The sequence below is a fragment of the Thyridium curvatum genome (assembly GCF_004353045.1).
Source record: "Thyridium curvatum strain D216 chromosome Unknown NODE_65_length_251728_cov_83.732616, whole genome shotgun sequence".
Lineage (NCBI taxonomy): Eukaryota > Fungi > Ascomycota > Sordariomycetes > Thyridiales > Thyridiaceae > Thyridium > Thyridium curvatum.
This window is the reverse complement of record NW_022156820.1, coordinates 32344-55474: the sequence shown is the minus strand read 5'-3', so window position 1 is coordinate 55474 and position 23131 is coordinate 32344. Positions and strand designations below refer to the sequence as shown.

The following is a 23131-nucleotide window of genomic DNA, read 5'->3' as shown; positions in this document are numbered from 1 at the left end:
ATATTGACGTCATAAATGTCTGCCCTATCATCACGCAGCCGATGACCTGAGGTGAGTGCCACTATCCGTAAACGTTGCATCACCGGTGGCCAGATTGGTTTGGAGAAGCTACTGTGGTTCATAGTGCTGAAGTGCTCTTCAGCTTCCACCTCCCGCCGTCTAGCCTCTGCACCCTGCCCTCCTTCTCGAGCTTGTCGAGTATCTGAAGCAGCCCCCTTTCAGCCGCAGGATGTAGATCTTCTCGTACGTCCCGGTAGATCACCCTGACTAGTTCTATGGCGGTCCACGTACCCCCGTTGGCAACCTCGGCGCCGGCCTCGCCGTCCCTTTGGGACTGCAGCGTGGCCAGCACCTGTTCCTCCCGCTGCGCGCGGTGGTGGATGTACTCGGCGATCTTGGCCGGGCCGTCCTCCAGCACGGGGCCGTGGCCGGGGTAGGCCCTGCCCTTGAAGAGCGGCTTCATGCGCGCGAGGCTCCGGAGGTAGACGGCCAGCTCCTCGAACACGGCCGTGCCCTGGCCCAGCACGTTGTCGCCCGTGAACATGGCGTCCTCCTCGCGCAGGACAAAGGCCATGTGGTCGACCGTGTGGCCCGGCGTGTGCACGGCCGTCAGCGACGCGCCCTCGGCCTCAAAGACCTGCCCGTCGGCGATGTCGGCCATGGTGCTGCCTCCGGCGCCGGCGACCGCGCCGGCATCGGCATCGGCATCGGCCTGGCACTTGTAGATCTTGGTGTCGGGCGACAGCGCCAGCAGGTCGCCGATGCCGCCCACGTGGTCCGGGTGCCAGTGGGTGATGAGCGCCGCGGAGACGGAGGCGCCCTCCTCGGCGAGGGTGCGCCGGACGGCGTCGATCCAGGCCGGCTTGCCCTCGGCCGTGTCGATGAGCAGCCGCCGGCGGCCCGTGCCGACGAGATAGGTGTTTGTGCCCTGCAGGGTGAACTTGCCCGGGTTGCCGCCGAGGATGCGGATGCAGCGGGGGCTGAGCCGCTCGACCTCTGGGAGCGGGACGAGCTGCGCGGCCATCTTGGATCTGCGGAGGAGGAAGGCCGTTCCCCGCATTCACGAGCCTCGGAAGACGAGGGTGTGTGTATAAGTCACGGAGCGTACTGGTAGGTAGGCACGTGTGCTCTTTAGCAGCAGTCTAGGTACCCCTGAGAGAAAAGGGGCAGACACGCCTGGCAGAAGAAATCTATGAGCCCCGAGTCAGAGGGAATATGGGTGATGGTATGTTTGAGTATTTGGTACGGCAAGCCAACCAGAGTTGTGATGTCTCGTCCGAAGGATGTGGTGCAAAGGCATACAACCCGTAGTGGGGCCGCTACTGAATGATGCTCCTCTTGTAGATTGCCCGCTACCGAGGCTCCAGCTCTGATGCCGGAGAGGCCTGGGCCAGCCTGTAAGAATGTCGCGGTAAGAAAAAATTAGCCCTGGAAATGCCGCTAAGAATTAAGGCGTAGCGGGATGGAGGGCTGGGTCCCGCTGTACACCCTCACTAGGGATTGGAGTAAGGCGTAGACAGGAACTGGAGGTACCCTGACCGCCGCCCACCCGCCCCCGATAAGGCCCTGAGATCAGGTGTAGATAAGGAATTTGGCCAGGCCAAGAAGACAGGCTTGATGTCAATCCTGCCCTTTTACAGTGACGGAGGAGAGGGCTCTTCAGCGCCATCAGCTTTGGAATTCCTCAAGAGAGTCGAGACTTTGGCAACCCAGCTGAGGCTCGGTCCACCATAGAGCTGGTAGGTTTGTTTCGCTGGCAGGCGCGCTGCGCATGTGAATTGGCGACCGAGTTTTGCTGACAATTGGGTGGTTTGATGGGCTGCAGTTCGGCACAACCGCCCTGACCCAATTCGCCTTCGCCGCCGTCCGCGTCCCCTGGAACCGAAACTTATTAGCGATTCGCGGGTCAGTCACCACCAAACATTCGCAGCTGCGCCGTCCAAAGTGTCGAGGCGACAGTCAATCACAAACAACCTTGGAAACAGCAGAGCCCCAGAGTCTACTGTATTTCCATCCTCTCTCTGCCGAGAGATTGCTTGCCCATCTCGCCACACCGTCTATTGGAAGCTGCCGTCACAGCCAAGTTGCCTAGCCTTGCACTCGTGAGGAGGATTGCACCTTTCATAGCAGACGGCCCCGTCAACAACGGTGGGCGGGCTGCGCAAGCGGAGGAAGCGCAGAGGAACGGGTGCCCCGAGATACAAGGACTGCTTAGGAACAGCTCGTCGACATGGCTGCCGTGCCCGCCACCCCCAACTCGCCCAAAAACGTTAAGATCAAGTCTCCGGTGGCAGGTAGCCCCATGTTCGGATGCGGTATGCGATGGCCTCCTTCCTTTTCGCGCTCTGTCTCATCTCCTCCTCCCTCAACCTTACTGATCATGAATTTCCTGCGCAGAGCACATTCAACGGCTCCTGAGCCAAGGCCAGGAAGTCACAAATACTTCGGTCCAACACTACAAGATCATTCTTAGGAAGATCTTCGACACGACCCCGATTGTGCCACAGACCTCCAAGACGCCCGAAGGCCTGCCGATCACAAGCTTGACCTCCAACTACCTCTGTCTCCAATGTCCTTCCACTGTCACAGAAGAGGAGCGCTTAAAGCATGGCACAAAGAAAGCACATCGCTTCTGTATGGCACCCACCCGGTGTCGCGTGCTTCCTCTGTACTGCTCGCTGACCTTGACCTGCTAGATGTCGACTCTCGGAGCGGTGCGCTATACTGCCAGATGTGTGATGATTATGTATGGGATCCTACCCTCGAGGACCTGAGGCTGAGAAAGATCGGCACCGGTTCCTTCTCGAGTAAGTCGCCGACACTGCTCTGGCGCCATGTCCTGTGTGGTGTGCATAACGTCTGCCAAATATGTACTTACACACCTCCCAGCCGCTCGCAAGAGGAAACATGACGAGCTCTTCTCTGGAGACGCCATCAAAGATGACCCCAGATACATCACCTCCAACACCACCACGGCCTCCTGCCGGGCGAATGGCCTGCGAGGCATCTACAATGCCGGCGCCACCTGTTACCAGAACGTCATCCTCCAGAGCTTTCTTCACAATCCCCTACTACGTAACTACTATCTCAGTGATGGCCACCAAGGGTCTGACTGTCAGGCCTCGCACTGTCTGAGCTGTGCCATGGACGATATCTTTCAAGAGTTCTACAGCCAGGAGGCCACGAACGGCTATACCGCGGCTAATGTCCTCTCTGGCTTTTGGATCTCCGAGAAAAAGGCTTTTGAGAACCTCGTGACCACCAAGGAACAGGACGCACACGAGTTCTTCCAGTTCCTGGCCGAAGAGCTCCACGAGCGCAACGGCGACGGTAAGAAACCCGAGGTGGGCAGTGAGCACTCGTGCACCTGCATCATCCACCAGACGTTCTACGGCAAGCTGCAGAGCACCACGACCTGCCAGAACTGCCACGGAGTGACCAACCAGGTGCAGTCATTCCTGGACTTGAGTCTCGGCTTGGACACGCTAGCGCAGCGCCGCCGCAAGCAAGGCCATAAGAACCCGACCTTGACACTGCAAGAGTGCCTTGACGAAGAGTACATCAAGTCCGACAAGTGCGAATATCGGTGCCACAAATGTGACTCGATGCAGCAGGCGAGGCGGCATACGAGCATCAAATCGCTTCCTAACGTGCTGTCGATCCAGCTCAAGGTTAGTCCCCTCAAGAATGCAATGGCAGGATATCACCAGCAGGGGGTCTCACTGACCATTACTCTTGTAGCGCTTCGAGTATAAACAGGGGCGTCATGACAAGGCTGCCAAGATCGACACGCCTGTACAGTTTCCTCTGCAACTCAACATGCTGCCTTACACGAACAGGGGCCGGGGGCAGGACCCCCGAGAGAACATCGAGCTCGGCAGATCGTGCACCTACGACCTGCTTAGCGTGGTGGTCCACGTTGGTGAGATCGACACTGGCCATTACGTAGTGTATTGCCGGGTCGGTGATCAGGTATGGCGACGTTCTTTCTTGTCTTTTGTTTCTTCACGTGTCAGCTAACACGGAGCAGTGGTTCGCATTCAATGATCACAAGGTCGAGATGGCGAGCAAGTCAGAGGTCTTGAGCGCCAAGGCTTACCTACTCTTCTACATCATTCGGTCCCTCTCATGAGATCAAGTGTAGGCAGTCCCTTTTAAGGGATTGACTACACATCCACACAATTTTCAAAAGAAAAGAGATACCATACATCGTATACACTCACCCACCGACAGATTACCTCACCTCCCACTCATCATGGTGGACCCCAACCAGAAGGGGCTGGTTTGCATATTGTGTTTTTTTTTTCTTGGACGGGGACCAAGGGGGGGAGAGGCATCCAGCACGACTACATACACGTCCATCAAGACTGCACCTTCGTCAATGGAGGGCAACGCGGCGTTTGTTTTCTTACTTTTCTTTGTTGATTACATTGTGTTTGTCGTTGCATCAGGCGCGTCGGGCCGGCCACCAGGAAAACAGGAGAGCGTTTGTACGAAGTTGCACTTGTCATCATGAATACCAGAAATGCTAGACGTCTGACCATTCTTTTCACTCCCCTTTTCAGTATTGAGCCTTGCTAGTGATTTGAGATATCTGTCTATCCCCGAGCCATGCATAATATCTAATGTCCACGCGTGCCGATGATCAAGGGCATATCTTTCCCTGCCGGCATACAAATCTCGATGACAGACCGGACTGCCACCATAATCACGACTTGCGCTGAGCAAGTCAACCTCGTAGCCTAAATCCCTACTACTCAAGCCTTCCACCTCCACTCGCCGCACTCGAAGCTGGCGTAGCAGTAGAACTCGTTGCTCAGGCCCCGGGCGTGCACGGGCTCGTAGGTCGTCGTCCGCACGCCAAAGGACTTGTACAGGCGCGTGACGAGCTCCTCCATGCGCTCGCCCGTGCAGACGACGAGGCGGTTCTGCGAGGTGGAGGAGGAGGAGGAAGAAAGGGTGGGGGAGGGTTTGGCGAGCCAGCGGACGGTCATGGCGGCTGTTTCCACGCGAGAGATGTCAGATGTTAGCAAGGGGCGCAATTTGTGAGAGCAGGTAGGTTCAAATGGTGTTGTGCAGATCGTTACCTTTGGTCTGGCAGTCTTCGCTGAGGAAGGGCGGGTCGCAGATGATTCTCGTGACTGCGCCTTTGAGGTTCCCTGCATACGTGCATGTTAGTCCCTTCCCCCAACTGACCTTGTAAAAGAGAGCAGCGACTGTATATCCGCTGCTCTCTCTCAGCCTCATCAGAGGGCAAAGAGTGGCGCAGGATACGAAAACTCACCGGGCAGCTTGAACGGCTCGACAAAGTCATAAAACACAAACTCGTCCCCAAACACGGCGAACCGGTTGTCGTGCTCGAGCAGCACCATCTTTGGCGGCGCGGGCGCGTCCGGACCCCTCTCAGCCTACGCATATATGCACCCACGGGAACCTCTGTCAGTGTACATGTCTTCCTTCCCCTAGGCGTGGGTCGAAGAAAAGGGCCACAACTTACCACCAGGTTCTTGAGTGCGACAAACACGCTCGGCGCCGAGACCACGGCGACCGTGTCCTCCGGCCCGGCGCCCTCGAGGAGCTGGCCTGCGAGCAGACGTGCCGTCTCGTCGGAATACTGAGATTTCAGCAAATTAGCCATCCATTGAAACTTTACTTCGGAACTCCCATGCCAAACCACGTAGCCCACCCCTCTCTCCCTCTCTCTCTCGACAGGCCCGAGAGACAAGACCAACACCCCCCTTATTATACCCATCACAGGGCCAGCAAATAGGCAGAAAAGAAGACCAACGCACCCAAAACTGAGACTCGTTCCAGTCCTCCGTGAACGCCTCCATGCTCAGCGGCTGCTGCGGCGCTCCACCGGCGGCCGCCCGGGCCTCGGCCGCAGACTGCAGCTCGGCGAACTTCTTGTTGTGCGCGTCTCTCTCGGCATAGAAATCCTTGAGTGCATCGAGCGCGTGGGAGGAGAGCACTCTTTATAACGTGCCCAGAATGTCTGTCAGGGAGAATGACTTTACATATGAGGGGGGGGAGATGACTCACAGAGGCTCATCGTCGCTTTCGTTGCCGGTCATGATGGACCTTCAAGCAACGAGAAAAGAACGAGGATGACTAGAAATATTCGACTTCGGTGTCATGGGCGACGCGGAGCAGATCTCTCGCAAATATCTGCTGCGGCAACGTTTGATGGGGTAGTCGGGCTGATATGTCGATATTTTAAGAGGTTCACAGAGCTAAAATTGGGGAAAACCAAAGTTTTCATCCAGCTCCCAGCCGTCTTCCGCTCGCATACATTCACTTACACCACCAGTTGAACACGGCGCAGCAAACCCCATACAATGACTGCACAAAATAAAGTCCGGGTTGGCTGGACATATCCTAACCGGATTTGATAATGCTGATTTATTTCACCACCTGGATTCAAGGAAACCTCTAGTTGTTTACATATGTACACTCTACAACGAGCCCTTTTGAAATCCCCAAACGAGCCTGTCGTCAACCGACACCTCAACTCCACTACTGGTCGTCCAGCACGTGCAGGTACTGCCTGTCCTCCCTCTTCTCCTTCTCCGTCGCCGGCGGCAGGTCGTAGAAGGCTGAGCTTCGGTATCCTTGCTGAGGGGTTGTAAGCAAATGGAAATGGACTCGAATGGAAGGGCCTGACGTACCAGATAGTGGTAGGTGAACTTGCTAATATCACCGGGCTCGATGCCGAGGTCCTTGAAGGTCTTGGCAGTAGGGTCGATGACCTGATCGAGGAACTCGCGCTCAACCTCGTCAGCGGACATGACGGGCCACCACAGTGCCCTGTTGAGGATGCCAGCGGCGGGCTTCAGGATGGCCTTGGGAACGTTGATGTGCCTCCGCTTCTTGTAGATCTCACGGTCGACCATCTCAGCGATCTCTGCCATGGAGTACTGCTTGGGACCGTACAGCTCGTAGGTCTGGGAAGCAGTGTTGTCGTCATACAGCAGGACCTCGAGTGCTTGACCGACGTCGATGACCTATACAAAATTAGATTCATCCAAGCAGCCGAGGCCGGGTCTCACTCACGTGAGCAGGGGCAAAGCGCTCCTGCATGTTGTTGGCAGTGAACAGGTTCATGACGCCCGCAAGCTTGAGAAGAAGGTTGTCCTCAAAGCCGAACATGGGCGCCGGTCGCACGATGGTAGTCTCGGGGAAGATGCTGCGTGCGACTTGCTCGCCAATTGCCTAGTATTCACTGTTCAGTTCCGGGTTCTTTATCTCACAGCACGCCGCATCGTACCTTGGTCCTGAGGAACTCGGAGGGCGAGTTGGGGTCGACGCTGTGGGAAGAAACGTGGATGAAGCGGTCAACATCGTACTTGGCAACAGCCTCGGCGATCCTCTCCGTGCCCTCGATGTGGACGTCCTCGAGAGAGAAGTTCCTGAAACTCATCATTAGATCCGATGCTCATAGAGTACTGCTCAGTGTCCGAATCATCCATACTTGGTAGGATAGTTGCGGCCAACCAGGTTGTAGACCACATCGGAATGCCTGACGCTCTCCTCGATCGAAGCCGTGTTTCGAAGATCGTACTCCTGCAAACCAGTTTTAGCATATGCATATTAGTTCGCAGGCATTGGCAATTCCATACAATGTAGGTAACCCGGCCCAGGTCACCGGAGACCTTGAGATGGCGCGAGGCCATCTCCTCCCGGAAGGGAACGACGACGTTGCATCCTTGCCGTGCTATTTGCCAGGCCGTAAGCATAAACCCTTCGACCAATTGATCGATCCGTAGAGCGCACCTAGCCTGTTGACGATGTATCGTCCAAGAGCACCCGTTGCACCGAAGACCGTCGCGGTATGACCTGGAGGGCTGATGTTAGGTTCCGATTCAGCTTCAACTTCGTGTGCGGGCATCCATACCTCCAAGAGATGACCTAGAGAAGATTGCAAGTCAGTCGGGATTCGGTTTCTGGCACGCATCGGGAGTGCTTCCTTACCTTCCACCCTGTGTCCTGATGATGGGTTTGCCGGTTCGGGTGATCGTGACATCGGACAGCGACCGACGCTGTTGGACGACGCTCTGTGCGATCTTGCGGGTCGACCGCATTGCCGCAGCAGGGGAAGCCATTCTCGCGGGGGTTCTGAAGTAGCAAGAAGGGCTATGCCTCGCCAATTGGCCTGTAGAGAAACAATTGAATCTCGAATCGGCTCGAGCTGGGATGCCGCAATGCACGCTTTCGGCCTGCCGTGATTGGCCGGAGCTGGTTTTGCGTGGGTCACGTGCGTGCGCCAGTCATCAATCGACCCAGTTCGGCGGCGGGTTATCCTGGGCGCCAGTCAAGAGCGCTAGCACGTACCAACCAGCGCAGCTCAGCACTGGCCCACTAGGTGCTTCCAGCGCTTGCTCTCAGCGCTCCACAATCCCTCCAGGCTGCGTCGCAGCCGCGTCAAACACTACTGACCGCACTTGGAAGCTCCCCCCAGTCTGAGGTGGTTTACCTAAACTGCTGTGATCCGGCCTCGCAACATCAACGGACATCCAACTCTCTCAACCTCCGATAATCCACGCTTACACACGGCCCTTTCTACCCTCAACTCCCACATCGAAGTCCTTCATACCTCCAGGATCTCATAAAGGCACCACATCGTCGCATTCAGCTAATAGCTCCCCTCCCCCGGTGCCCGCCATGAATGTCGATACCATCTCCGACTTCCTTGCGGAGCAGCGAGATGGAGCTCCCGACGAGCTTCAGCCCATGATCCTGCAGTTTGAGGACCTGTGGGAGCGCAAGCTGTGGCATCAGCTCACCGACTCCCTCCTCGAGTTCTTCAACCACCCCGACAGCGCGAAGCTGCGGCTACAATTCTTCAAGGTCTTCGTCACAAAGTTCGCTGATAAGATCAACCAACTTAAGCTCGTCAACCTTGCCCTCAAGGCAGCCGAGTCGTGCAAAGGTTGGTTCCCGGCCCTCTCTCCCCGGGAATGGGACACATTTTATCTGTTTACCTTTTCTTCTCTAACACTTTGTACTTTCCAACAGACCTCGACGAGCGCCTGAGCTTCCTCGAGACCGTCGCCAAGAAGGTCGACGGCGAGGACTCACAAGACGCCTTCGTCTACGCCACCATCGCCGTCGCCCGCGTCAAGCTCGACCTCGAGGACTTTGACGGCGCCCGCAAGGACCTCGACAAGGCCGAGCGCATCCTCGACTCGTTCGACTCGGTCGAGACCATCGTCCACGCCGCCTTCTACGACACCAACGCCTCGTACTACAAGGCCAAGGCCGACTTTGCGCTCTACTACCGCAACGCCCTCCTCTACCTCGCCTGCATCGACATCAAGTCCCTCGGCGCCGGCGAGCGCCGCCAGCGCGCCCTCGACCTCTCCATCGCCGCCCTCGTCTCGTCGAGCATCTACAACTTCGGCGAGCTGCTGCTGCACCCCATCCTCGACGCCCTCCGGGAGCGCAAGGAGGACGCCTGGCTGCGCGACCTGCTCTTCGCCTTCAACCGCGGCGACCTGGCCGCCTACGACGTCCTCTCGGGCCACGTCGCCTCCCACCCGCTGCTCAAGCAGCACTCGGCCCAGCTGCGACAGAAGATCTACCTCGCCGCCCTGACCGAGGCCGTCTTCCGCCGGCCCCCGCACGACCGCGCCATGACCTTCGCCACCATCTCCCACGAGACCAAGGTCCGCCCCGACGAGATCGAGCACCTCGTCATGAAGGCCCTGAGCCTCGGCCTGCTGCGCGGCACGATAGACCAGGTCGACGAGGTCGCGCACATCAACTGGGTCCAGCCCAAGGTACTCGACATGAAGCAGATCGACAACATGAGGCTGAGGTTGAAGGACTGGGACTCGAGCGTCAACCAGCTCGGCAACTGGATCGAGGGGGTCGGCCAGGATGTGTGGGCCGCATAAGGAGAGAGAGAGAGGCCAGGGGAAGGCAGCAGGAAAACGTGTCACAAAAGAGATAGAAGCAGGGGGTGTGCGTGTATGTGTGGTGTTTTGAGAAGCGAAGCGGAAGGGGAGAATCAGATCAGACGGAGCCAGGTCATGAACCAACTGGCTTTGTATTATACGACATTAATTAGACGCCGGAATACAGGAGTCAAGATGCCATGGGTTTTGGTCACCACAAGCGCTCCCGCCCAACTGTCTGAACTGCATCTGCTGCGTCTTGATTTACATCTTCACGCGTTGCCATTGTAACTCTATTCAAGGTCTTGTTCTCATGCGTGACTACTGTACAGTATGGTCGTCTACATGACGTTTTCTCTCTTAAAGCATGCCCTCATCTCTAAGTACTCCTTTCTTCATCTCTTTTGTCTCGTGTCGCACACTCCTTTTTGAACTTCTTGCCTACAACATACATCTCTGGCAGGCATCTGCCCCCTGTTCTGACCTGACTACGCAGCCTTGGCCTTGCGCGCCGCTGGCCGCCCCAGCACCAGTACCGACGCGACCAGCCATGCAGGCCACCACACACACCACACCACGACTGGCGTGTACATGCCCCAGACGTCCCAGCCAAACGCCGCGCGGCGCAGCACCTCGCCCACGCCCAGGCCCCAGCCCGCCGAGCAGGCCGCCAGCACGGCCGTCGGCGCCATGAGGTTGAGCGCGAGGGTGAGCAGCCAGCGCCGCAGCGGGGAGGCGGTCGCGGCGGCGGGCGAGGCAGGCGGCTGCATAAACGTCAGGGGGCTGGCGACGAGGCCGACGAGGAAGGCGACCGAGAAGTTGAGGGTGGCGAGGGAGGAGAGGAACATGCCGAGCAGGAGGAGGGAGAAGGACTTTGTCAGCTGGTACTGCTGGACCGTGGCGGAGCGGGCGGTGAGGAGAGAGGAGAGGACGTGCGGGAGGGCGCTGTTGAGCGCAGCGAAGAGGATGAAGGCTGGAGTGAGGAGCTGTGGGGTGGTTAGCGATGGCCACCAGGTCAGGTGCAGGCTGTGGTGAGGGACTTACACTGGCGGGGAGGTGGTTAAAGAGGTACAAGGGCACAATGCCCAGGGCGTGGCATGCCACCACCAGGGCCAGGGGCAGGAAAATATCCCTCTCGACCGTCGGTGCGGGTGCGTCTTCGTCCTTCTTGACGGCCTTCTTGGTCGTCTCCTCCTCAGGCTGTCCACTCTTGATCCAGAATGCGATGGCCATGATTGTAAAATTGGCGGCCAGCAGCATAGCTCCCGGCAGGTATGTGCCGATGCTGACGAACCTCTCGCGCTGCATGAGCAGGTAGAAGAAGAAGCTCTGGTGCAGGTGCTCGAGGAGGTTGTTGAGACTGCGAAACGTGCCCTCCACCACGCGGCCCATGGCCATCTCGTCCTGCCACCCGTTGCCAAAGGGCTGGAGCGTAACGGCGTCGACGTGGTATGCCATGAAGGAGCTGTGCGGCCCCGTCGAGATGCCAAGGCCCTGCTTCATCATGCCCCTGAGCATCGTTCGGAGCCGGTCCTCGTACCTGTCGTCGTGGTTCCACATCTCGTGCAGCGCGACGCCCATGCCCATCTGGCCTCCCGCCACAGAGTTGACACTGTTGATCAGATCCAGGTTCGGCAGCTGCCCATTGACGCCGTCGTAGATGATGTGCACACTCTCGAAGCGGTCCTCCTGCGCATAATCGACGGCGATGGCACCCTGCAGAGCTCCCGACTTTAGGGGCAGAGAGCTGACGTGCCGTCCGTCGTGGGCATCGTGATAGGCGTCGACCCAGGCCTGCGGACCTGCCAGGCTGTCGGGCGGGAACAAGAAGATGATATCTTTTGACCAGAGAGACCACCGGCGGAAGTAGCGGGCTAGGGTGAGCGCGAGAGGCACGCCATTCCGGTTGAGGTCGCCCTGGGCATTCTTGTAGGCGGCGATCAGCACGATGGCTTCGGTAGCATCGCCGCGAGGGGCTTGGAGAATGGCGTAGAGGTTCTCGCCGGCATACGTGTCGCCCGAAGATGTGTAAGTGAAGTTCTGACGGCCAACCTTGAGCCCGATGCCAGTGAGGATGGACTGGAGCTTATCGTTGATTCTGGAATGGGACTCTGTTAGCAACGGGTCCATACACACTCCCGGCTTGCCGGACAGAGACATACACGACATTGCTCTTATCTCCAACCGAATTCACCTCGTGTTTGTAAGCTCGGAAGACATTCTGGTCGCTCCCGCCAAAATATGTATGCACCTGGCCAGGGAGAAGCGCATTCTCAGAGATATACGTCCTCCTGGAGTAGCTGTCCAGCGGTAGGATCAGCAATGACACAACGCCGACGAGGATGAAGAGAAAGGAGACGTAGGGAGGCAGCTTGAGGATGCGCGGGTCCCGCCTCAGGCTAAGGGCCGTAGCTGGCATGATGGGCGCGTCAGTATGTCAGACAGGCAAGACTTCACAGAAGAGTCGAGGACTTCTCGTGCAAAGGTAGGATCGCTCACAGATTAGACGCGGCATCTTGCAATACCGTTGACAGCTGCGCTCTTGCACCCTGCGAAAGTGACAGCTTGGAGGTTTGGAGGCAGGAGCTAAAGAGTGCAAGTACGATGCTGGCTGGTCAATCCGCAACCCCACACAGACCCTTACAAGTACTGTACCCCCCGATTGCTGCATAAGCCACACCCAATGTCAACTGCAATGCAGGCATCACTCTCGTGTCGTGACTGACATTGAATGCGATATTTGTGGTATGGTTCATTAGGAGATATTGGTTCTGAGGGCATAACGGGACTGGCTGGGAATGGCTCGAGGCACTCGTGGATCTTGGACGAACAGCAAGTACATGCCTGGACGACCTGGTTCAGAGCTTCTTTCAAGCCATTAATTTGTTGTATTTTAGAATATACGTCGCAAGGGTCTATCTGACCGAGACAAGTACAGCATCCTTTTCACACGAGTAGCCCCTTCGGCCTCCAACAACGCCCACACGCTGTGCTCGGATAATATAATACACAATAATGCCGCCTCCATAACCGAGCTTCAAGATGTCGTTCACTTCTTCAAGGCCCTAACCTCTGTGTAGATCCAACATATCCCAGCGGCACACCTGAGCCGCCGGCAGAACCGCCCGAAGACGGAAGCACGCCGAACCGGCCGTACGTCTTCTGGTCCACGCTGACGTAGTGCGGCAGCCGTCCCAGCAAGTTCAGCTTGCCCTCGATCCACCGCAGCGCCCACTCGGGTGGTGCCACAAACTTCATGTAACCCATGCCAGCTGTTTGCCATGATAAGTCGTCACGCCCAACCGTCAAGAACAGGGCCGGTGTGAACTTACCGAGGTAGCCAAATGCCAGCCCACAGAGATGCCCGAGGAGACTGGTTTGTGGAACAAGGGCCGAAAGGACAAGGAGGAGCATGAGCGGCGTCGTCCAGGTCGGGATGTGGTATGTAGCGATGACCAGGTGGGGATTCGTGCGGTATGTCCGGATGGCCTCCATCCCCAGGAGGAGGAACACCCAGATACTGTTGTTGCCAAGCTCGTTAGCAATGCTCGTCTTTGTGTCTTCGCTAGCAACGATGTTCACAAACCTAGCGCCCATCACAGCCGTATTACTCCTCAAGATCCCCCGCTCGATGAACACGTATAAAAGTGCCGGGAAGGTGGATAGAGCTAGCAGACTGTCAGCTTTCTCCGGTCATGCTGGACACAGGGAGCAGCACTCACGCCCAAAGAAGAGGGCCAGCGAGGTCAGCGTGCCATATTCGCTCTCGAAACGCTCGAGGAGGGGCGTCAGCGCCAGCACGTTTATGAGCGCATGGAAGAAGTTGAGGTGCACGAGTGGGAACGTGTTCGTCCTGTAGGCTGTATGAAGAAAACAACGTGAATCAGCTGCGTCCTGCCCACCGAGTATGCCGCACTCAACCGGATGTCCTCGCCCTGCACCTTATCCGTTCGAGCACCAACTATACCCTGTACGGGCCGACATGCGCGGATATGCCAATGCCAAAATGCGTAAACTTACCCGTCGTAAACCCAATCTTGTCCGGGACCAAAGCCCCCCATTCCTGGACGTCCCAGGTAGACTGCAGACTGAGGAACCACAACAGCACAATAAGGAAGACGATCAGGCGAGTGAACAGCGGCAGTCGGAAGACGTAGGACCTCGTTCGCAAGAAGTTAAAGCTCGGCATCCGGCTTGCGCCTGTCGCAGACGACGATGAAGGGGGCGCCATGGCGGATTCGACGGAGTGCCAGTCTCCTTGCCTACTGCGAAGGTGCTGGATTGGAGACCTCGGGCGCTTCAGCGGTGCCCGTGGAAGCGGTAGATATTTGTTGGCAGGAAGTCGAACAGGCCTTTCACCATCATGAGCCGCAACGAGAACGGGCAAACATCGGCCAAGCTCTGTGCAATTGAGTAGGAGTTGGAGAGCGAATGGGCCTAACTAGGAGTTCTCTAGCAGTTGCTTGTCCAGTCGCGTGAGACATTGATCCATACCAGGCCAAATTGAACCTAAATCGCCCCTTATCGTCCCTATCGGTCCGTGCTTATCTGGCATTTTCTCAAAGCACTCCAGTCTGGTTCAGTACATATTCTTCTATCGAGGAGCACTCAAGCCCCAAACTGACTAATACATGGAGAGAACAGGATCAGAGATTCATGAATGTCTTGGTGGCCTTCGGTGTATTTTCACATTTTTAATTCGTTTTTTGTACAGCTAATGAAGAAGTCTCTCGAGTGTCTGGTCGGGGGTTGATGACTTCCTAACAACATAGAAAAAGATTACAGAGACTCCAGCAAGATTCCGCGCAAAACCTCCAGTCCCGCCCTCGCACAATACAATGTGGTATGATATGATGCTTTTGAAATCAACGCTTATCGTCAGTGCCTCACATTCGTCCCCTACAACATCCTCAAGCGCTCATACGTCGCTTATTTGTGGGCCTTGGCCATGGTGTTGAGAGCGCTGCCGTTCTTGAACCACTCGATCTGGCCAGCGTTGAAGGTGTGCTGCAGCTTGACGTCAAAGGCCTCGCCGTCCTTGGGGTGGACGCGCATGGTCATGGGCTTGCCAACGGCGAGCTCAGTGCACATGATGTCGACCTACAATTATTGTTAGCTACACATGAACTTTCGAGCCAGGACTTTTCAGAAGCTGTGCAAACTTACCCGGTCATCGGGGCGGATCTTGTCGTAGTCGGCAGGGTCAGTGAAGGTAAGAGGAAGCATACCCTGCTTCTTCAGGTTGGTCTCGTGGATACGGGCGAACGATCGAGTGACAATGGCAAGACCACCAAGGTGACGGGGCTCCAGAGCGGCGTGCTCACGGGAAGAGCCCTCACCGTAGTTCCAGTCGCCAATGACAACCCACTTGATACCCTTGGCCTTGTAGTCACGGGCAACGGCGGGAACAGCGTCGTACTCGCCAGTAGTGGTGTTCTTGATCTTGTTGGCCTCACCGTTCTCAGCGTTGATGGCACCAATCAACATGTTGTTGGAGATGTTGTCCAGGTGACCACGGTACTTGAGCCAAGGGCCGGCCATGGAGATGTGGTCAGTGGTGGTCTTGCCCTGAGCCTTGATCAGAATGGGGCAGTCGAGCGCATCCTTGCCATCCCAGGCGTTGAAGGGAGACAGAATCTGGAGACGGTCGGAGCTGGGGGAGACCTGGACGTTGACAGAGGCGCGGTCCTTGGGGGGAGCCTGGTAGGTGTCTTGGCCAGGGTCGTAGCCGCGCTCGGGCATGGCAGCGACGTTGGGAGGGGTGAGCATGAACTCGTTGCCATCCTTGTCCTTGAGCTTGTCGGTCAGGGGGTTGAAGTACAGCGAGCCGGCAATGGTCATGGCGAGGACCATGTCGGGAGAGGTGACGAAGCAGTGGGTGGCCGGGTTGCCGTCGTTACGTCCGGTGAAGTTACGGTTGTACGAGCAGACAATGGTGTTGGCCTCGCCCTTCTTGACGTCCTGGCGATCCCACTGACCAATGCAGGGGCCGCAGGCGTTGGCAAGAACCATACCGCCGAACTCCTCGAAGGTGGCGAGCTGGCCGTCGCGAGCAATGGTGGCGCGAATCTGCTCGGAGCCGGGAGTGACAGTGAACAGAGACTTGGCCTTGATGCCGTGGTCCAGAGCATCCTGAGCAATGGCGGCAGCACGGTTCATGTCCTCGTACGAGGAGTTAGTGCAAGAGCCGATGAGACCGACCTTGACCTCCTCGGGCCAGCCGTTGGCCTTGGCAACCTCCTTGAGCTTGGAGATGGGAGTGGCAAGATCGGGAGTGAAGGGACCGTTGACGTGGGGCTCGAGCTCAGACAGGTTGATCTCGATGAGCTGGTCGTACTCGGCGCCCTCGTCCTCACGGAGCTCCTTGGCGTAGACACGAGCAAAGTCACCGATGTCCTGGCGCTTGGTGGCCTTCAGGTAGTCATACATGCGGTCGTTGAACGGGAAAACACTCGTCGTGGCCCCAATTTCAGCACCTGCCCAACAACCAGGTCAGAAAACAGCAAATCACATCAAGAAGGGGGAAAACGAACCCATGTTGCATATTGTGGCCATACCCGTGCACGAGAACGACTCGGTACCGGGGCCGTGATACTCGACGATAGCACCGGTACCACCCTTGACGGTGAGGATACCAGCAACCTTGGTGATGATGTCCTTGGGCGAGGTCCAGCCGGACATCTGGCCAGTCAGGCGGACACCAATGACCTTGGGGGCCTTCAGCTCCCAGGGAAGGTTGGCCATGACGTCGACAGCGTCAGCACCGCCGACACCGATAGCAGCCATACCAAGACCACCACCGTTGGGAGTGTGCGAGTCAGTACCGATGAGCAGACCACCGGGGAAAGCGTAGTTCTCGAGCAGGATCTGGTGGATGATACCAGAGCCGGGCTTCCAGAAACCAATGTTGTACTTGGCGCAGGCGGAGGCAAGGAAGTCGTAGACCTCCTTGTTGATGTCGCAAGCGCGAGCAAGATCCTTGGCACCGCCAATCTGGGCCTCAATCAAGTGGTCGCAGTGGACAGTGGTGGGGTTGGCAACGGAGGGCATGCCGGCCGACATGAACTGGAGAATGGCCATCTGGGCAGTGGCATCCTGGCAAGCAACGCGATCCGGTCGCAGCTTGAGGTAGGAGACGCCACGCTCAATGTCCTGACCGTGCGGGTCATCCAAGTGGGAGTAGAGAATCTTCTCGGCATAGGTCAGAGGTCGGTTGAGGCGACTCCGGACAATGGCGAGGTTCTCAGACATCTTCTTGTAGTTGATGAAGTTGTTCTCCTCCCAGTTGTTCTGCCTGACCTGTTATTGTGCCGAGGCATCACCGGTTAGCTATCAGAGAGCAACATACAGAGCCCACAGCGTGGAAAAGCCGCTCTCAAGACTCAAGGGTTCTGGAGCTTACCTTGCGGTCGAGAGGGCTGTCAGAGACAGTGGCCATGGTCCGTCGCAGACCCAGGCTGGCCATGGGGGCGCGGCTGCGGGCGACATGGCCCAGCACCTGACGAGTGGCCAACATGGTGACGACAGGTGGTGATCTTTGCTCGTGCGGGGGAGAGTCTCAAGCAGAAGAAAGCTCAATTGGAGTGGAGATACTGAAGAAAACACCACTTGAAGCTATCGCAAGGAAGAAATGAATCTATTATCAAGTCTCCTTGGGATGCCGACACAAAACAAAAGGAAGTCGTGAGTGTGAGGAAAAGAATTGGGTGGAGAGATTGGAGGAGGGTGGAAGAAATAATGAAGGCAGACAGGATTTGGGCTAATTGGCGCTAGATTGGAGGTGCTGCTTTCCTGCGTTGCCGTCGCCGCCTCCACGGCGAGGTACTTTCTCGGCTATGACGATGGGGATGGCGGGCCAACGGGCGAATCAGACGAGTCTGATTATTGTACCAGCAAAAGCGGGTTTGCGTCTCTCGGCCTCTCCCCTCTGAGAGCAGGTCAACGTCACAAGCTTTTCCCTTCTACCCTGGCTACGGGTGGAGCTCACAGTGGCGCTCCCTGCTGCCAGACCTGTGGCCAGGTGCTTGTGGGTGGGGCCAGTCGTGCCAGTGCAAGGTCCAGCGTGTCTCGACTAAGCTACCACTTGGCTACCACCCCCTGTTTTAGGCCTTCCCAAGCCCCGAAATGCCACTACCACTCGTATATACTTGCGGATTTGCGAGTGGTGGCCGGCCATGAGCGGCGAGGCTGCTCGGCATCTCCTAGATCACAGCACTGCATCGCATATCATGTCCGATCTGTCTTTGCTGTTGGCAGATGACCTTAGGATCCGAAATGCTCACTACAGTACAGTATCAACACCACAGCCTGAGGCCGTGAGTTGTGGTCAGGACACACTGAAGAACTATCGAGCCGACTGATTCGGGGTCCATCGAGATCATGGAAGCAGTATCTGACAAACCTTGCCGACGGGAACAGCAATTGTTACAGGGCCCTCAATCAGGTTCCCAATTCACATCCCAGAGGGTTATCCCACTACCTAAATCTGTGCAACATATTCCATGTCCCATGTGGCGAGGGAGATATTGACTGCCTCATTGGGCTCGCTCCTGGGGGTGAGAGGATGCTTTGGACCAGAGACCCTCGGTAGAACGGCACTTGACTCTTTTTGTTAATGATTTATTTGGGACACTTCTGATTGGTTTTTGTTGTTGCTTGAGCAATTGGCGTTCACGCCAATGGTCAGCAAGGTTGAAGGTACATGGACTGCCCTGATGCAAATTCGGCCGCCGACAGTGCAAAATGCCTCACGGCCGGCTCGGTACACGCCGGTACGCTGGCTTTCCTTTTCCTTGGACGTGGGGCGTCGCGTCTCCCCGGCCAACTGTACCGCCAGCTCTTCCGGCCTGTCCACTGTGAAAAAGGCTGCAGGGCTAGGTACTTTTAATCAGTTGCCGCTGCAAGAAGGTCCATCGATGTACTTGTACAGGCTCAATGCGGTTAGCAGCCTGGGGTAAGCTTTGTTCAAAAGGAACAGAGCTTGCAAGGTACACTGGGGAAATCTGGTTGACAAAAAGTGCCTTGTACGTCCTCTGAACTTGAAGGCTTCATCTGAACTGCAACACTGCCGGGGCAAGCCTCTTGTGTACCCGAGATGCCAATTACCAGACTTCCGGCGGCTTGTCAATTGCAGCTAGCAAGAGGGCTGCCACGACAGAAAAAAAAAATTGTTTGATCTGGAGACCTGGACATGGGGGTGGGTATGAGCTTCCCAATTCCAGTGGGGCGGTCATTGTTTTAGCTCGGCGATGCCCCGGTTCAGGCTCGGGCGCGACAGGCGTTACGAGTTGCTTCCGACCGAGCCTTGGCCTACAGTGCCCATTCCATGCACTGCAGGCTGATTCAAATCATCATGACAATGGCAAAAGAGAGGCAAATGTTTGGCATTTCTCTGGGATATTCATTGATCCATTGTCACGCCCAGACTTGACCGAAAAGTTCTTACGGAGGTGAGACGTCAGTATGTTGCAGAGGTGTGGTAGGATGATCTCATAAGGCAAGACCTGCATCAATCACCCATCCACAAGACAGCATGTCATCAGGTATGACCTGACATTGACTGGCAGCTGCAGGTCGATCCAGCCTGGACTTTGTTGTTATTTAGCTCGGCTTCCAAGGTTGCTTGGGCCAAAAGCCTTGGGGTGAGCCTCCCTGGCTAGTAGGTACCTCACCTCTGTACCTCTGTACCTGGCCCGGTCACTAAGGTAGTGAGCTGGACATGGAGGCTCTTCTCATTCTTATCGTTATCTCTACCAGGCCAGCCCACTACAGCCCCACTAAAAAGTTGCAAGTGCAAGATTTTCCCCAGACGCTTTCACCTCTTTCATGTGAGCCGGCCGCATTGAATGACAGATCGATCTACCCTTGCCCAGTCCTCAGCGAGAGCAGCAACAATAAGGCTGTCCCGATTACCACATAAACACGTTTCAAAATGGGCGTCCCCAACAAGCGAACCATCACCAAGACGCGTAACAAGACCAGGTATGTTCACTGTCACCGTTCCCATCCCACTGCAATGTCTCTGACGTCCAACCAGAGATGTCGACCAGATTAAGGCGGATTTGCTATCACCAAAACATCTCGCCCAGTGGAAGGACACTAAAGCAGCTGAAGACCTTCCTGGCCTAGGGAGGCATTACTGTGTCGAGTGCGCAAAGTGGTTCGAAACCGAGGTCACCCTCGTCGACCACAGGAGGGGAAAACCGCACAAGAGAAGGCAAGAACCCCGCGGGTTGAGAATGGGATAGCGAAAGGTCTATCAAAGCTGACACATCTTCTTCTGCAAAGGGTCAAGCAACTCAAGGAGGAACCATACTCGCAAAAGGAGGCCGAGGCCGCCGTCGGTTTGCGCACGGACAATGGCAAGCCCGAGAAGGCTCAGAACGAAGATGTCGCCATGGCGTGAGGCATAAGAATACTTTCACGACAAATCCAGTCAGACTTCAGCCCACCATAGACGCTGGTGTCTGCTCACATAATTGTGTGGCTGTGTGTTAGAACGTCGGGCGATGACTACACGGCGAGAGCCATATATCAGCGATGAGTATTATGAGGTTTGCCGGGCTTCTAGGTCCGACATCAGAGCCACCAGCAAACCCAAATACCCGCGTCGAGCCGGGAACCCAACTCACAGCAATGCGACTGGCTTCCGGCGATCCTTAATTGGCCTTCATGTGCCGAGATATGCCGGATCAACATCACTGAAACGAGGCGGACTTCGCTCTAGGGACCACAGGCACGTCGTAATTCAAGCATACCTTTGTGTCGCGGTACTATTAGACCCATTGCGAGGCACCCGTTCATCTTGAGTCTTCGAGAACTTGACGATCTCAACCAGTTTCGATGTCTCGTACGGGAGATGATGAATAGATAGCACGCAATGAGCAATTACAAGAGCATGGGGCTTAAGCCCCGTCAAATATAATCAACCCAGATGTATATGCCGAGCAAATTTGAGGTGCTATGGATTCAAAGACGGATCATGCGAACCTCCTCTAGTAACAGAGCAGTCTCTGGCAGCTAACATCGTCACCCCCAAAAAAGATTGACTTGCTTCTTGTGATCTTGAAAGCCCAGATGATTCAATGGCATCTGAATTGAGATGAATCAGTGACACCGCCTTGACGCCCCCGCTTTTCCTGAGTGGCAGCTATTGTACCTGAACGTGCTGGCATTCATTCGTACCTCGATGTAGTACCTGATAAGATAAAGAACACACCCATGTCAAAGCTTGGCCTTGCCCTGAACATCCATCAACCACCCCCCCAAGACCACGCGACCATCTTCCATCCGCCATCGGCCATGACCTCTCCATGCATGCTGTAGCCAGGTCCACGCGCATCGCCGTATCCAACCGAGCCATGACTTCCTCCGCATACGCCAACTACGCCCGGTTGGCGCAGAATGGCTCCCCTGGCGTCGCCGCCCCGACCAAGCAGCACCTGCAGCAATACACCGTCACGGCCATGAGCCGCTGGTCCATCTTGAATAAGCAGCTTCCGCCCGTCGACAGGATCAAGGCGCTTCATGTATACGATTTTGACAATACTCGTGAGTAATTGGTCCCCTGGACACACCATGGCCCCTACCCAACCCAATATGAACAGGCCTTGTAAACTGACATCATTTGCTCCTTCCCAGTGTTCAAGACCCCGCTACCGAATCCGAAGCTATGGAACGGACCGACTATAGGATCGCTGGCCAGCCCTGATGTGTTCATAAATGGTGGCTGGTGGCACGACAGTCGCATCCTCGCCGCCACTGGCGACGGCCTGGCCAAGGAGGAACCCCGCGCCTGGGAAGGATGGTGGAACGAGAAGGTTGTTGAGTTGGTTCGCTTGAGCATGGAGCAGAAAGACGCCCTCTGCATCCTACTCACGGGCAGGTCAGAGACAGGCTTCGGTGAATTGGTCAAGAGGATGATTACAAGCAGGGGGCTTGAATTTGACCTCGTTACACTCAAACCCGCCGTGGGACCCGACAACCAGCGCTTCAACAGCACCATGCATTTCAAGCAGGTCTACCTTGAGACTCTGATGGAGACATACAAACACGCCGAGGATATTCGCGTATACGAAGACCGTCCGAAACACGTGAAGGGCTTCCGTGATTTCCTCGCTGAATACAACATGAGACAGAGTGTCCCAGGCCCTCCTGGCCGGACTCGAGGACCCATCGGTGCGGAGGTCGTACAGGTTGCCGACCTCGCCACCAATCTGGACCCTGTTGTCGAAGTTGCCGAAGTGCAACACCTTGTCAACGCGCACAATGAAGCTCTCGTCAAGAGGTCCCACACTCACCGCGGCGACAGGCTGATCATCAAGAAGACCGTCTTCTACACTGGCTATCTCATCAGCCACGCGGATACTCAACGTCTGTTGACCCTGGCGCAGCTGCCGGCTGACGTCGCAGATAGCGACCTCAAGATCCTTGCTAATAACATCATGATCTGCCCGCGCCCTTGCCCGCGTAGTATTCTGGACAAGGTCGGCGGCATGGGTGCCAAGATGAAGTGGGAGATCACCGGCACGGCTTGCTTCGAGAATAGCATCTGGGCGGCGAGTGTCCGGCCTGTCCCGCGGGGCGCAAAGTTCCACACCGACAATCCGAGCCCGTTTGTGGTGCTCGCCGTACGCAAAGGGTCCAGGCCAGTCGATGCTGGGAAGATACAGAATTGGAACCCTGTCAGCCCCGAACAGGCGCACGTATTCGAGACCACAGTCGGAGAGAAGGTCCTTCTCAGGATCGAGCCAGACAACCCCAGTGAGAATGCATACGAGAGCTTGTTCCCCAAGCTAGGCACCGGTGGGAAGCGTCCCAGACAGCCTGATGACGGCGGCATCGAGCCCTCTCTCAGGCAACCGGGTGTGCCGCAGGGACCTAGTGGTGGTGGTCGTGGGTTTTTCCACCAGGGAGGCAGAGGTGGTCGCGGCGGCCGAGGCGGCAGGGGCTTCCATACCGGAGGCCGCGGTGGTCGAGGTGGCCGGGGAGGGCGGGGTGGCAGAGGTAAGCACCACTATCACTCACTTGATGATGTTGGCCGAGGCAGTCATCAAGTGGACTATGACGATAGCTCCCAGCAACAGCAGCAGGCTTTTGCCAAGAACAACACTAGCCAGAACCCTAGCGGATGGCAGCAGCAGCCACCGACTGGGCCGGCAGCACAGGTTGGCAACCGCGGCGGCTTTGGCTCTGGAGGCCCAGAGCTGAACAACTACTACTGAGTGGCAGTCTGC

The 23131-nt window shown here is 56.6% G+C and overlaps 10 protein-coding genes across 10 annotated transcripts; 4 read left to right on the top strand and 6 right to left on the bottom strand.

Moving 5' to 3' along the window:
• Positions 1-118: 118 nt before the first annotated feature.
• On the bottom strand, positions 119-1024 carry E0L32_009180 (uncharacterized protein; the record flags this gene model as incomplete). Its single annotated transcript, XM_031144117.1, has 1 exon — positions 119-1024. One exon carries the CDS (start codon positions 1022-1024, stop codon positions 119-121), a length of 906 nt encoding a protein of 301 aa, XP_030991290.1.
• Positions 1025-2230: 1206 nt separating this feature from the next.
• Positions 2231-4132, top strand: E0L32_009179 (uncharacterized protein; the record flags this gene model as incomplete). The annotated part of the gene is made up of 6 exons (XM_031144116.1): positions 2231-2315; positions 2398-2634; positions 2697-2807; positions 2890-3671; positions 3742-3972; positions 4031-4132. The coding sequence occupies 6 exons, from the start codon at positions 2231-2233 to the stop codon at positions 4130-4132; spliced, it is 1548 nt and encodes a 515-aa protein (XP_030991289.1).
• A 625-nt stretch (positions 4133-4757) lies between these two features.
• E0L32_009178 (uncharacterized protein) lies at positions 4758-6074 on the bottom strand (the record flags this gene model as incomplete). Its single annotated transcript, XM_031144115.1, has 6 exons — positions 4758-4999; positions 5088-5159; positions 5285-5408; positions 5498-5614; positions 5793-5973; positions 6043-6074. The coding sequence occupies 6 exons, from the start codon at positions 6072-6074 to the stop codon at positions 4758-4760; spliced, it is 768 nt and encodes a 255-aa protein (XP_030991288.1).
• Positions 6075-6516: 442 nt separating this feature from the next.
• On the bottom strand, positions 6517-8102 carry E0L32_009177 (uncharacterized protein; the record flags this gene model as incomplete). The annotated part of the gene is made up of 9 exons (XM_031144114.1): positions 6517-6615; positions 6669-7004; positions 7054-7212; positions 7268-7409; positions 7472-7563; positions 7620-7714; positions 7774-7836; positions 7895-7908; positions 7972-8102. 9 exons carry the CDS (start codon positions 8100-8102, stop codon positions 6517-6519), a joined length of 1131 nt encoding a protein of 376 aa, XP_030991287.1.
• Positions 8103-8661: 559 nt separating this feature from the next.
• E0L32_009176 (uncharacterized protein) lies at positions 8662-9896 on the top strand (the record flags this gene model as incomplete). The annotated part of the gene is made up of 2 exons (XM_031144113.1): positions 8662-8929; positions 9016-9896. 2 exons carry the CDS (start codon positions 8662-8664, stop codon positions 9894-9896), a joined length of 1149 nt encoding a protein of 382 aa, XP_030991286.1.
• Positions 9897-10384: 488 nt separating this feature from the next.
• Positions 10385-12315, bottom strand: E0L32_009175 (uncharacterized protein; the record flags this gene model as incomplete). Its single annotated transcript, XM_031144112.1, has 3 exons — positions 10385-10882; positions 10941-11994; positions 12059-12315. The coding sequence occupies 3 exons, from the start codon at positions 12313-12315 to the stop codon at positions 10385-10387; spliced, it is 1809 nt and encodes a 602-aa protein (XP_030991285.1).
• A 638-nt stretch (positions 12316-12953) lies between these two features.
• E0L32_009174 (uncharacterized protein) lies at positions 12954-14127 on the bottom strand (the record flags this gene model as incomplete). The annotated part of the gene is made up of 3 exons (XM_031144109.1): positions 12954-13564; positions 13619-13756; positions 13917-14127. 3 exons carry the CDS (start codon positions 14125-14127, stop codon positions 12954-12956), a joined length of 960 nt encoding a protein of 319 aa, XP_030991284.1.
• Positions 14128-14825: 698 nt separating this feature from the next.
• Positions 14826-17412, bottom strand: E0L32_009173 (uncharacterized protein; the record flags this gene model as incomplete). Its single annotated transcript, XM_031144108.1, has 4 exons — positions 14826-14996; positions 15063-16372; positions 16430-17195; positions 17299-17412. 4 exons carry the CDS (start codon positions 17410-17412, stop codon positions 14826-14828), a joined length of 2361 nt encoding a protein of 786 aa, XP_030991283.1.
• Positions 17413-19827: 2415 nt separating this feature from the next.
• Positions 19828-20301, top strand: E0L32_009172 (uncharacterized protein; the record flags this gene model as incomplete). The annotated part of the gene is made up of 3 exons (XM_031144107.1): positions 19828-19877; positions 19933-20043; positions 20184-20301. 3 exons carry the CDS (start codon positions 19828-19830, stop codon positions 20299-20301), a joined length of 279 nt encoding a protein of 92 aa, XP_030991282.1.
• Positions 20302-21256: 955 nt separating this feature from the next.
• On the top strand, positions 21257-23119 carry E0L32_009171 (uncharacterized protein; the record flags this gene model as incomplete). The annotated part of the gene is made up of 2 exons (XM_031144106.1): positions 21257-21446; positions 21537-23119. 2 exons carry the CDS (start codon positions 21257-21259, stop codon positions 23117-23119), a joined length of 1773 nt encoding a protein of 590 aa, XP_030991281.1.
• Between the last annotated feature and the right edge of the window lie 12 nt (positions 23120-23131).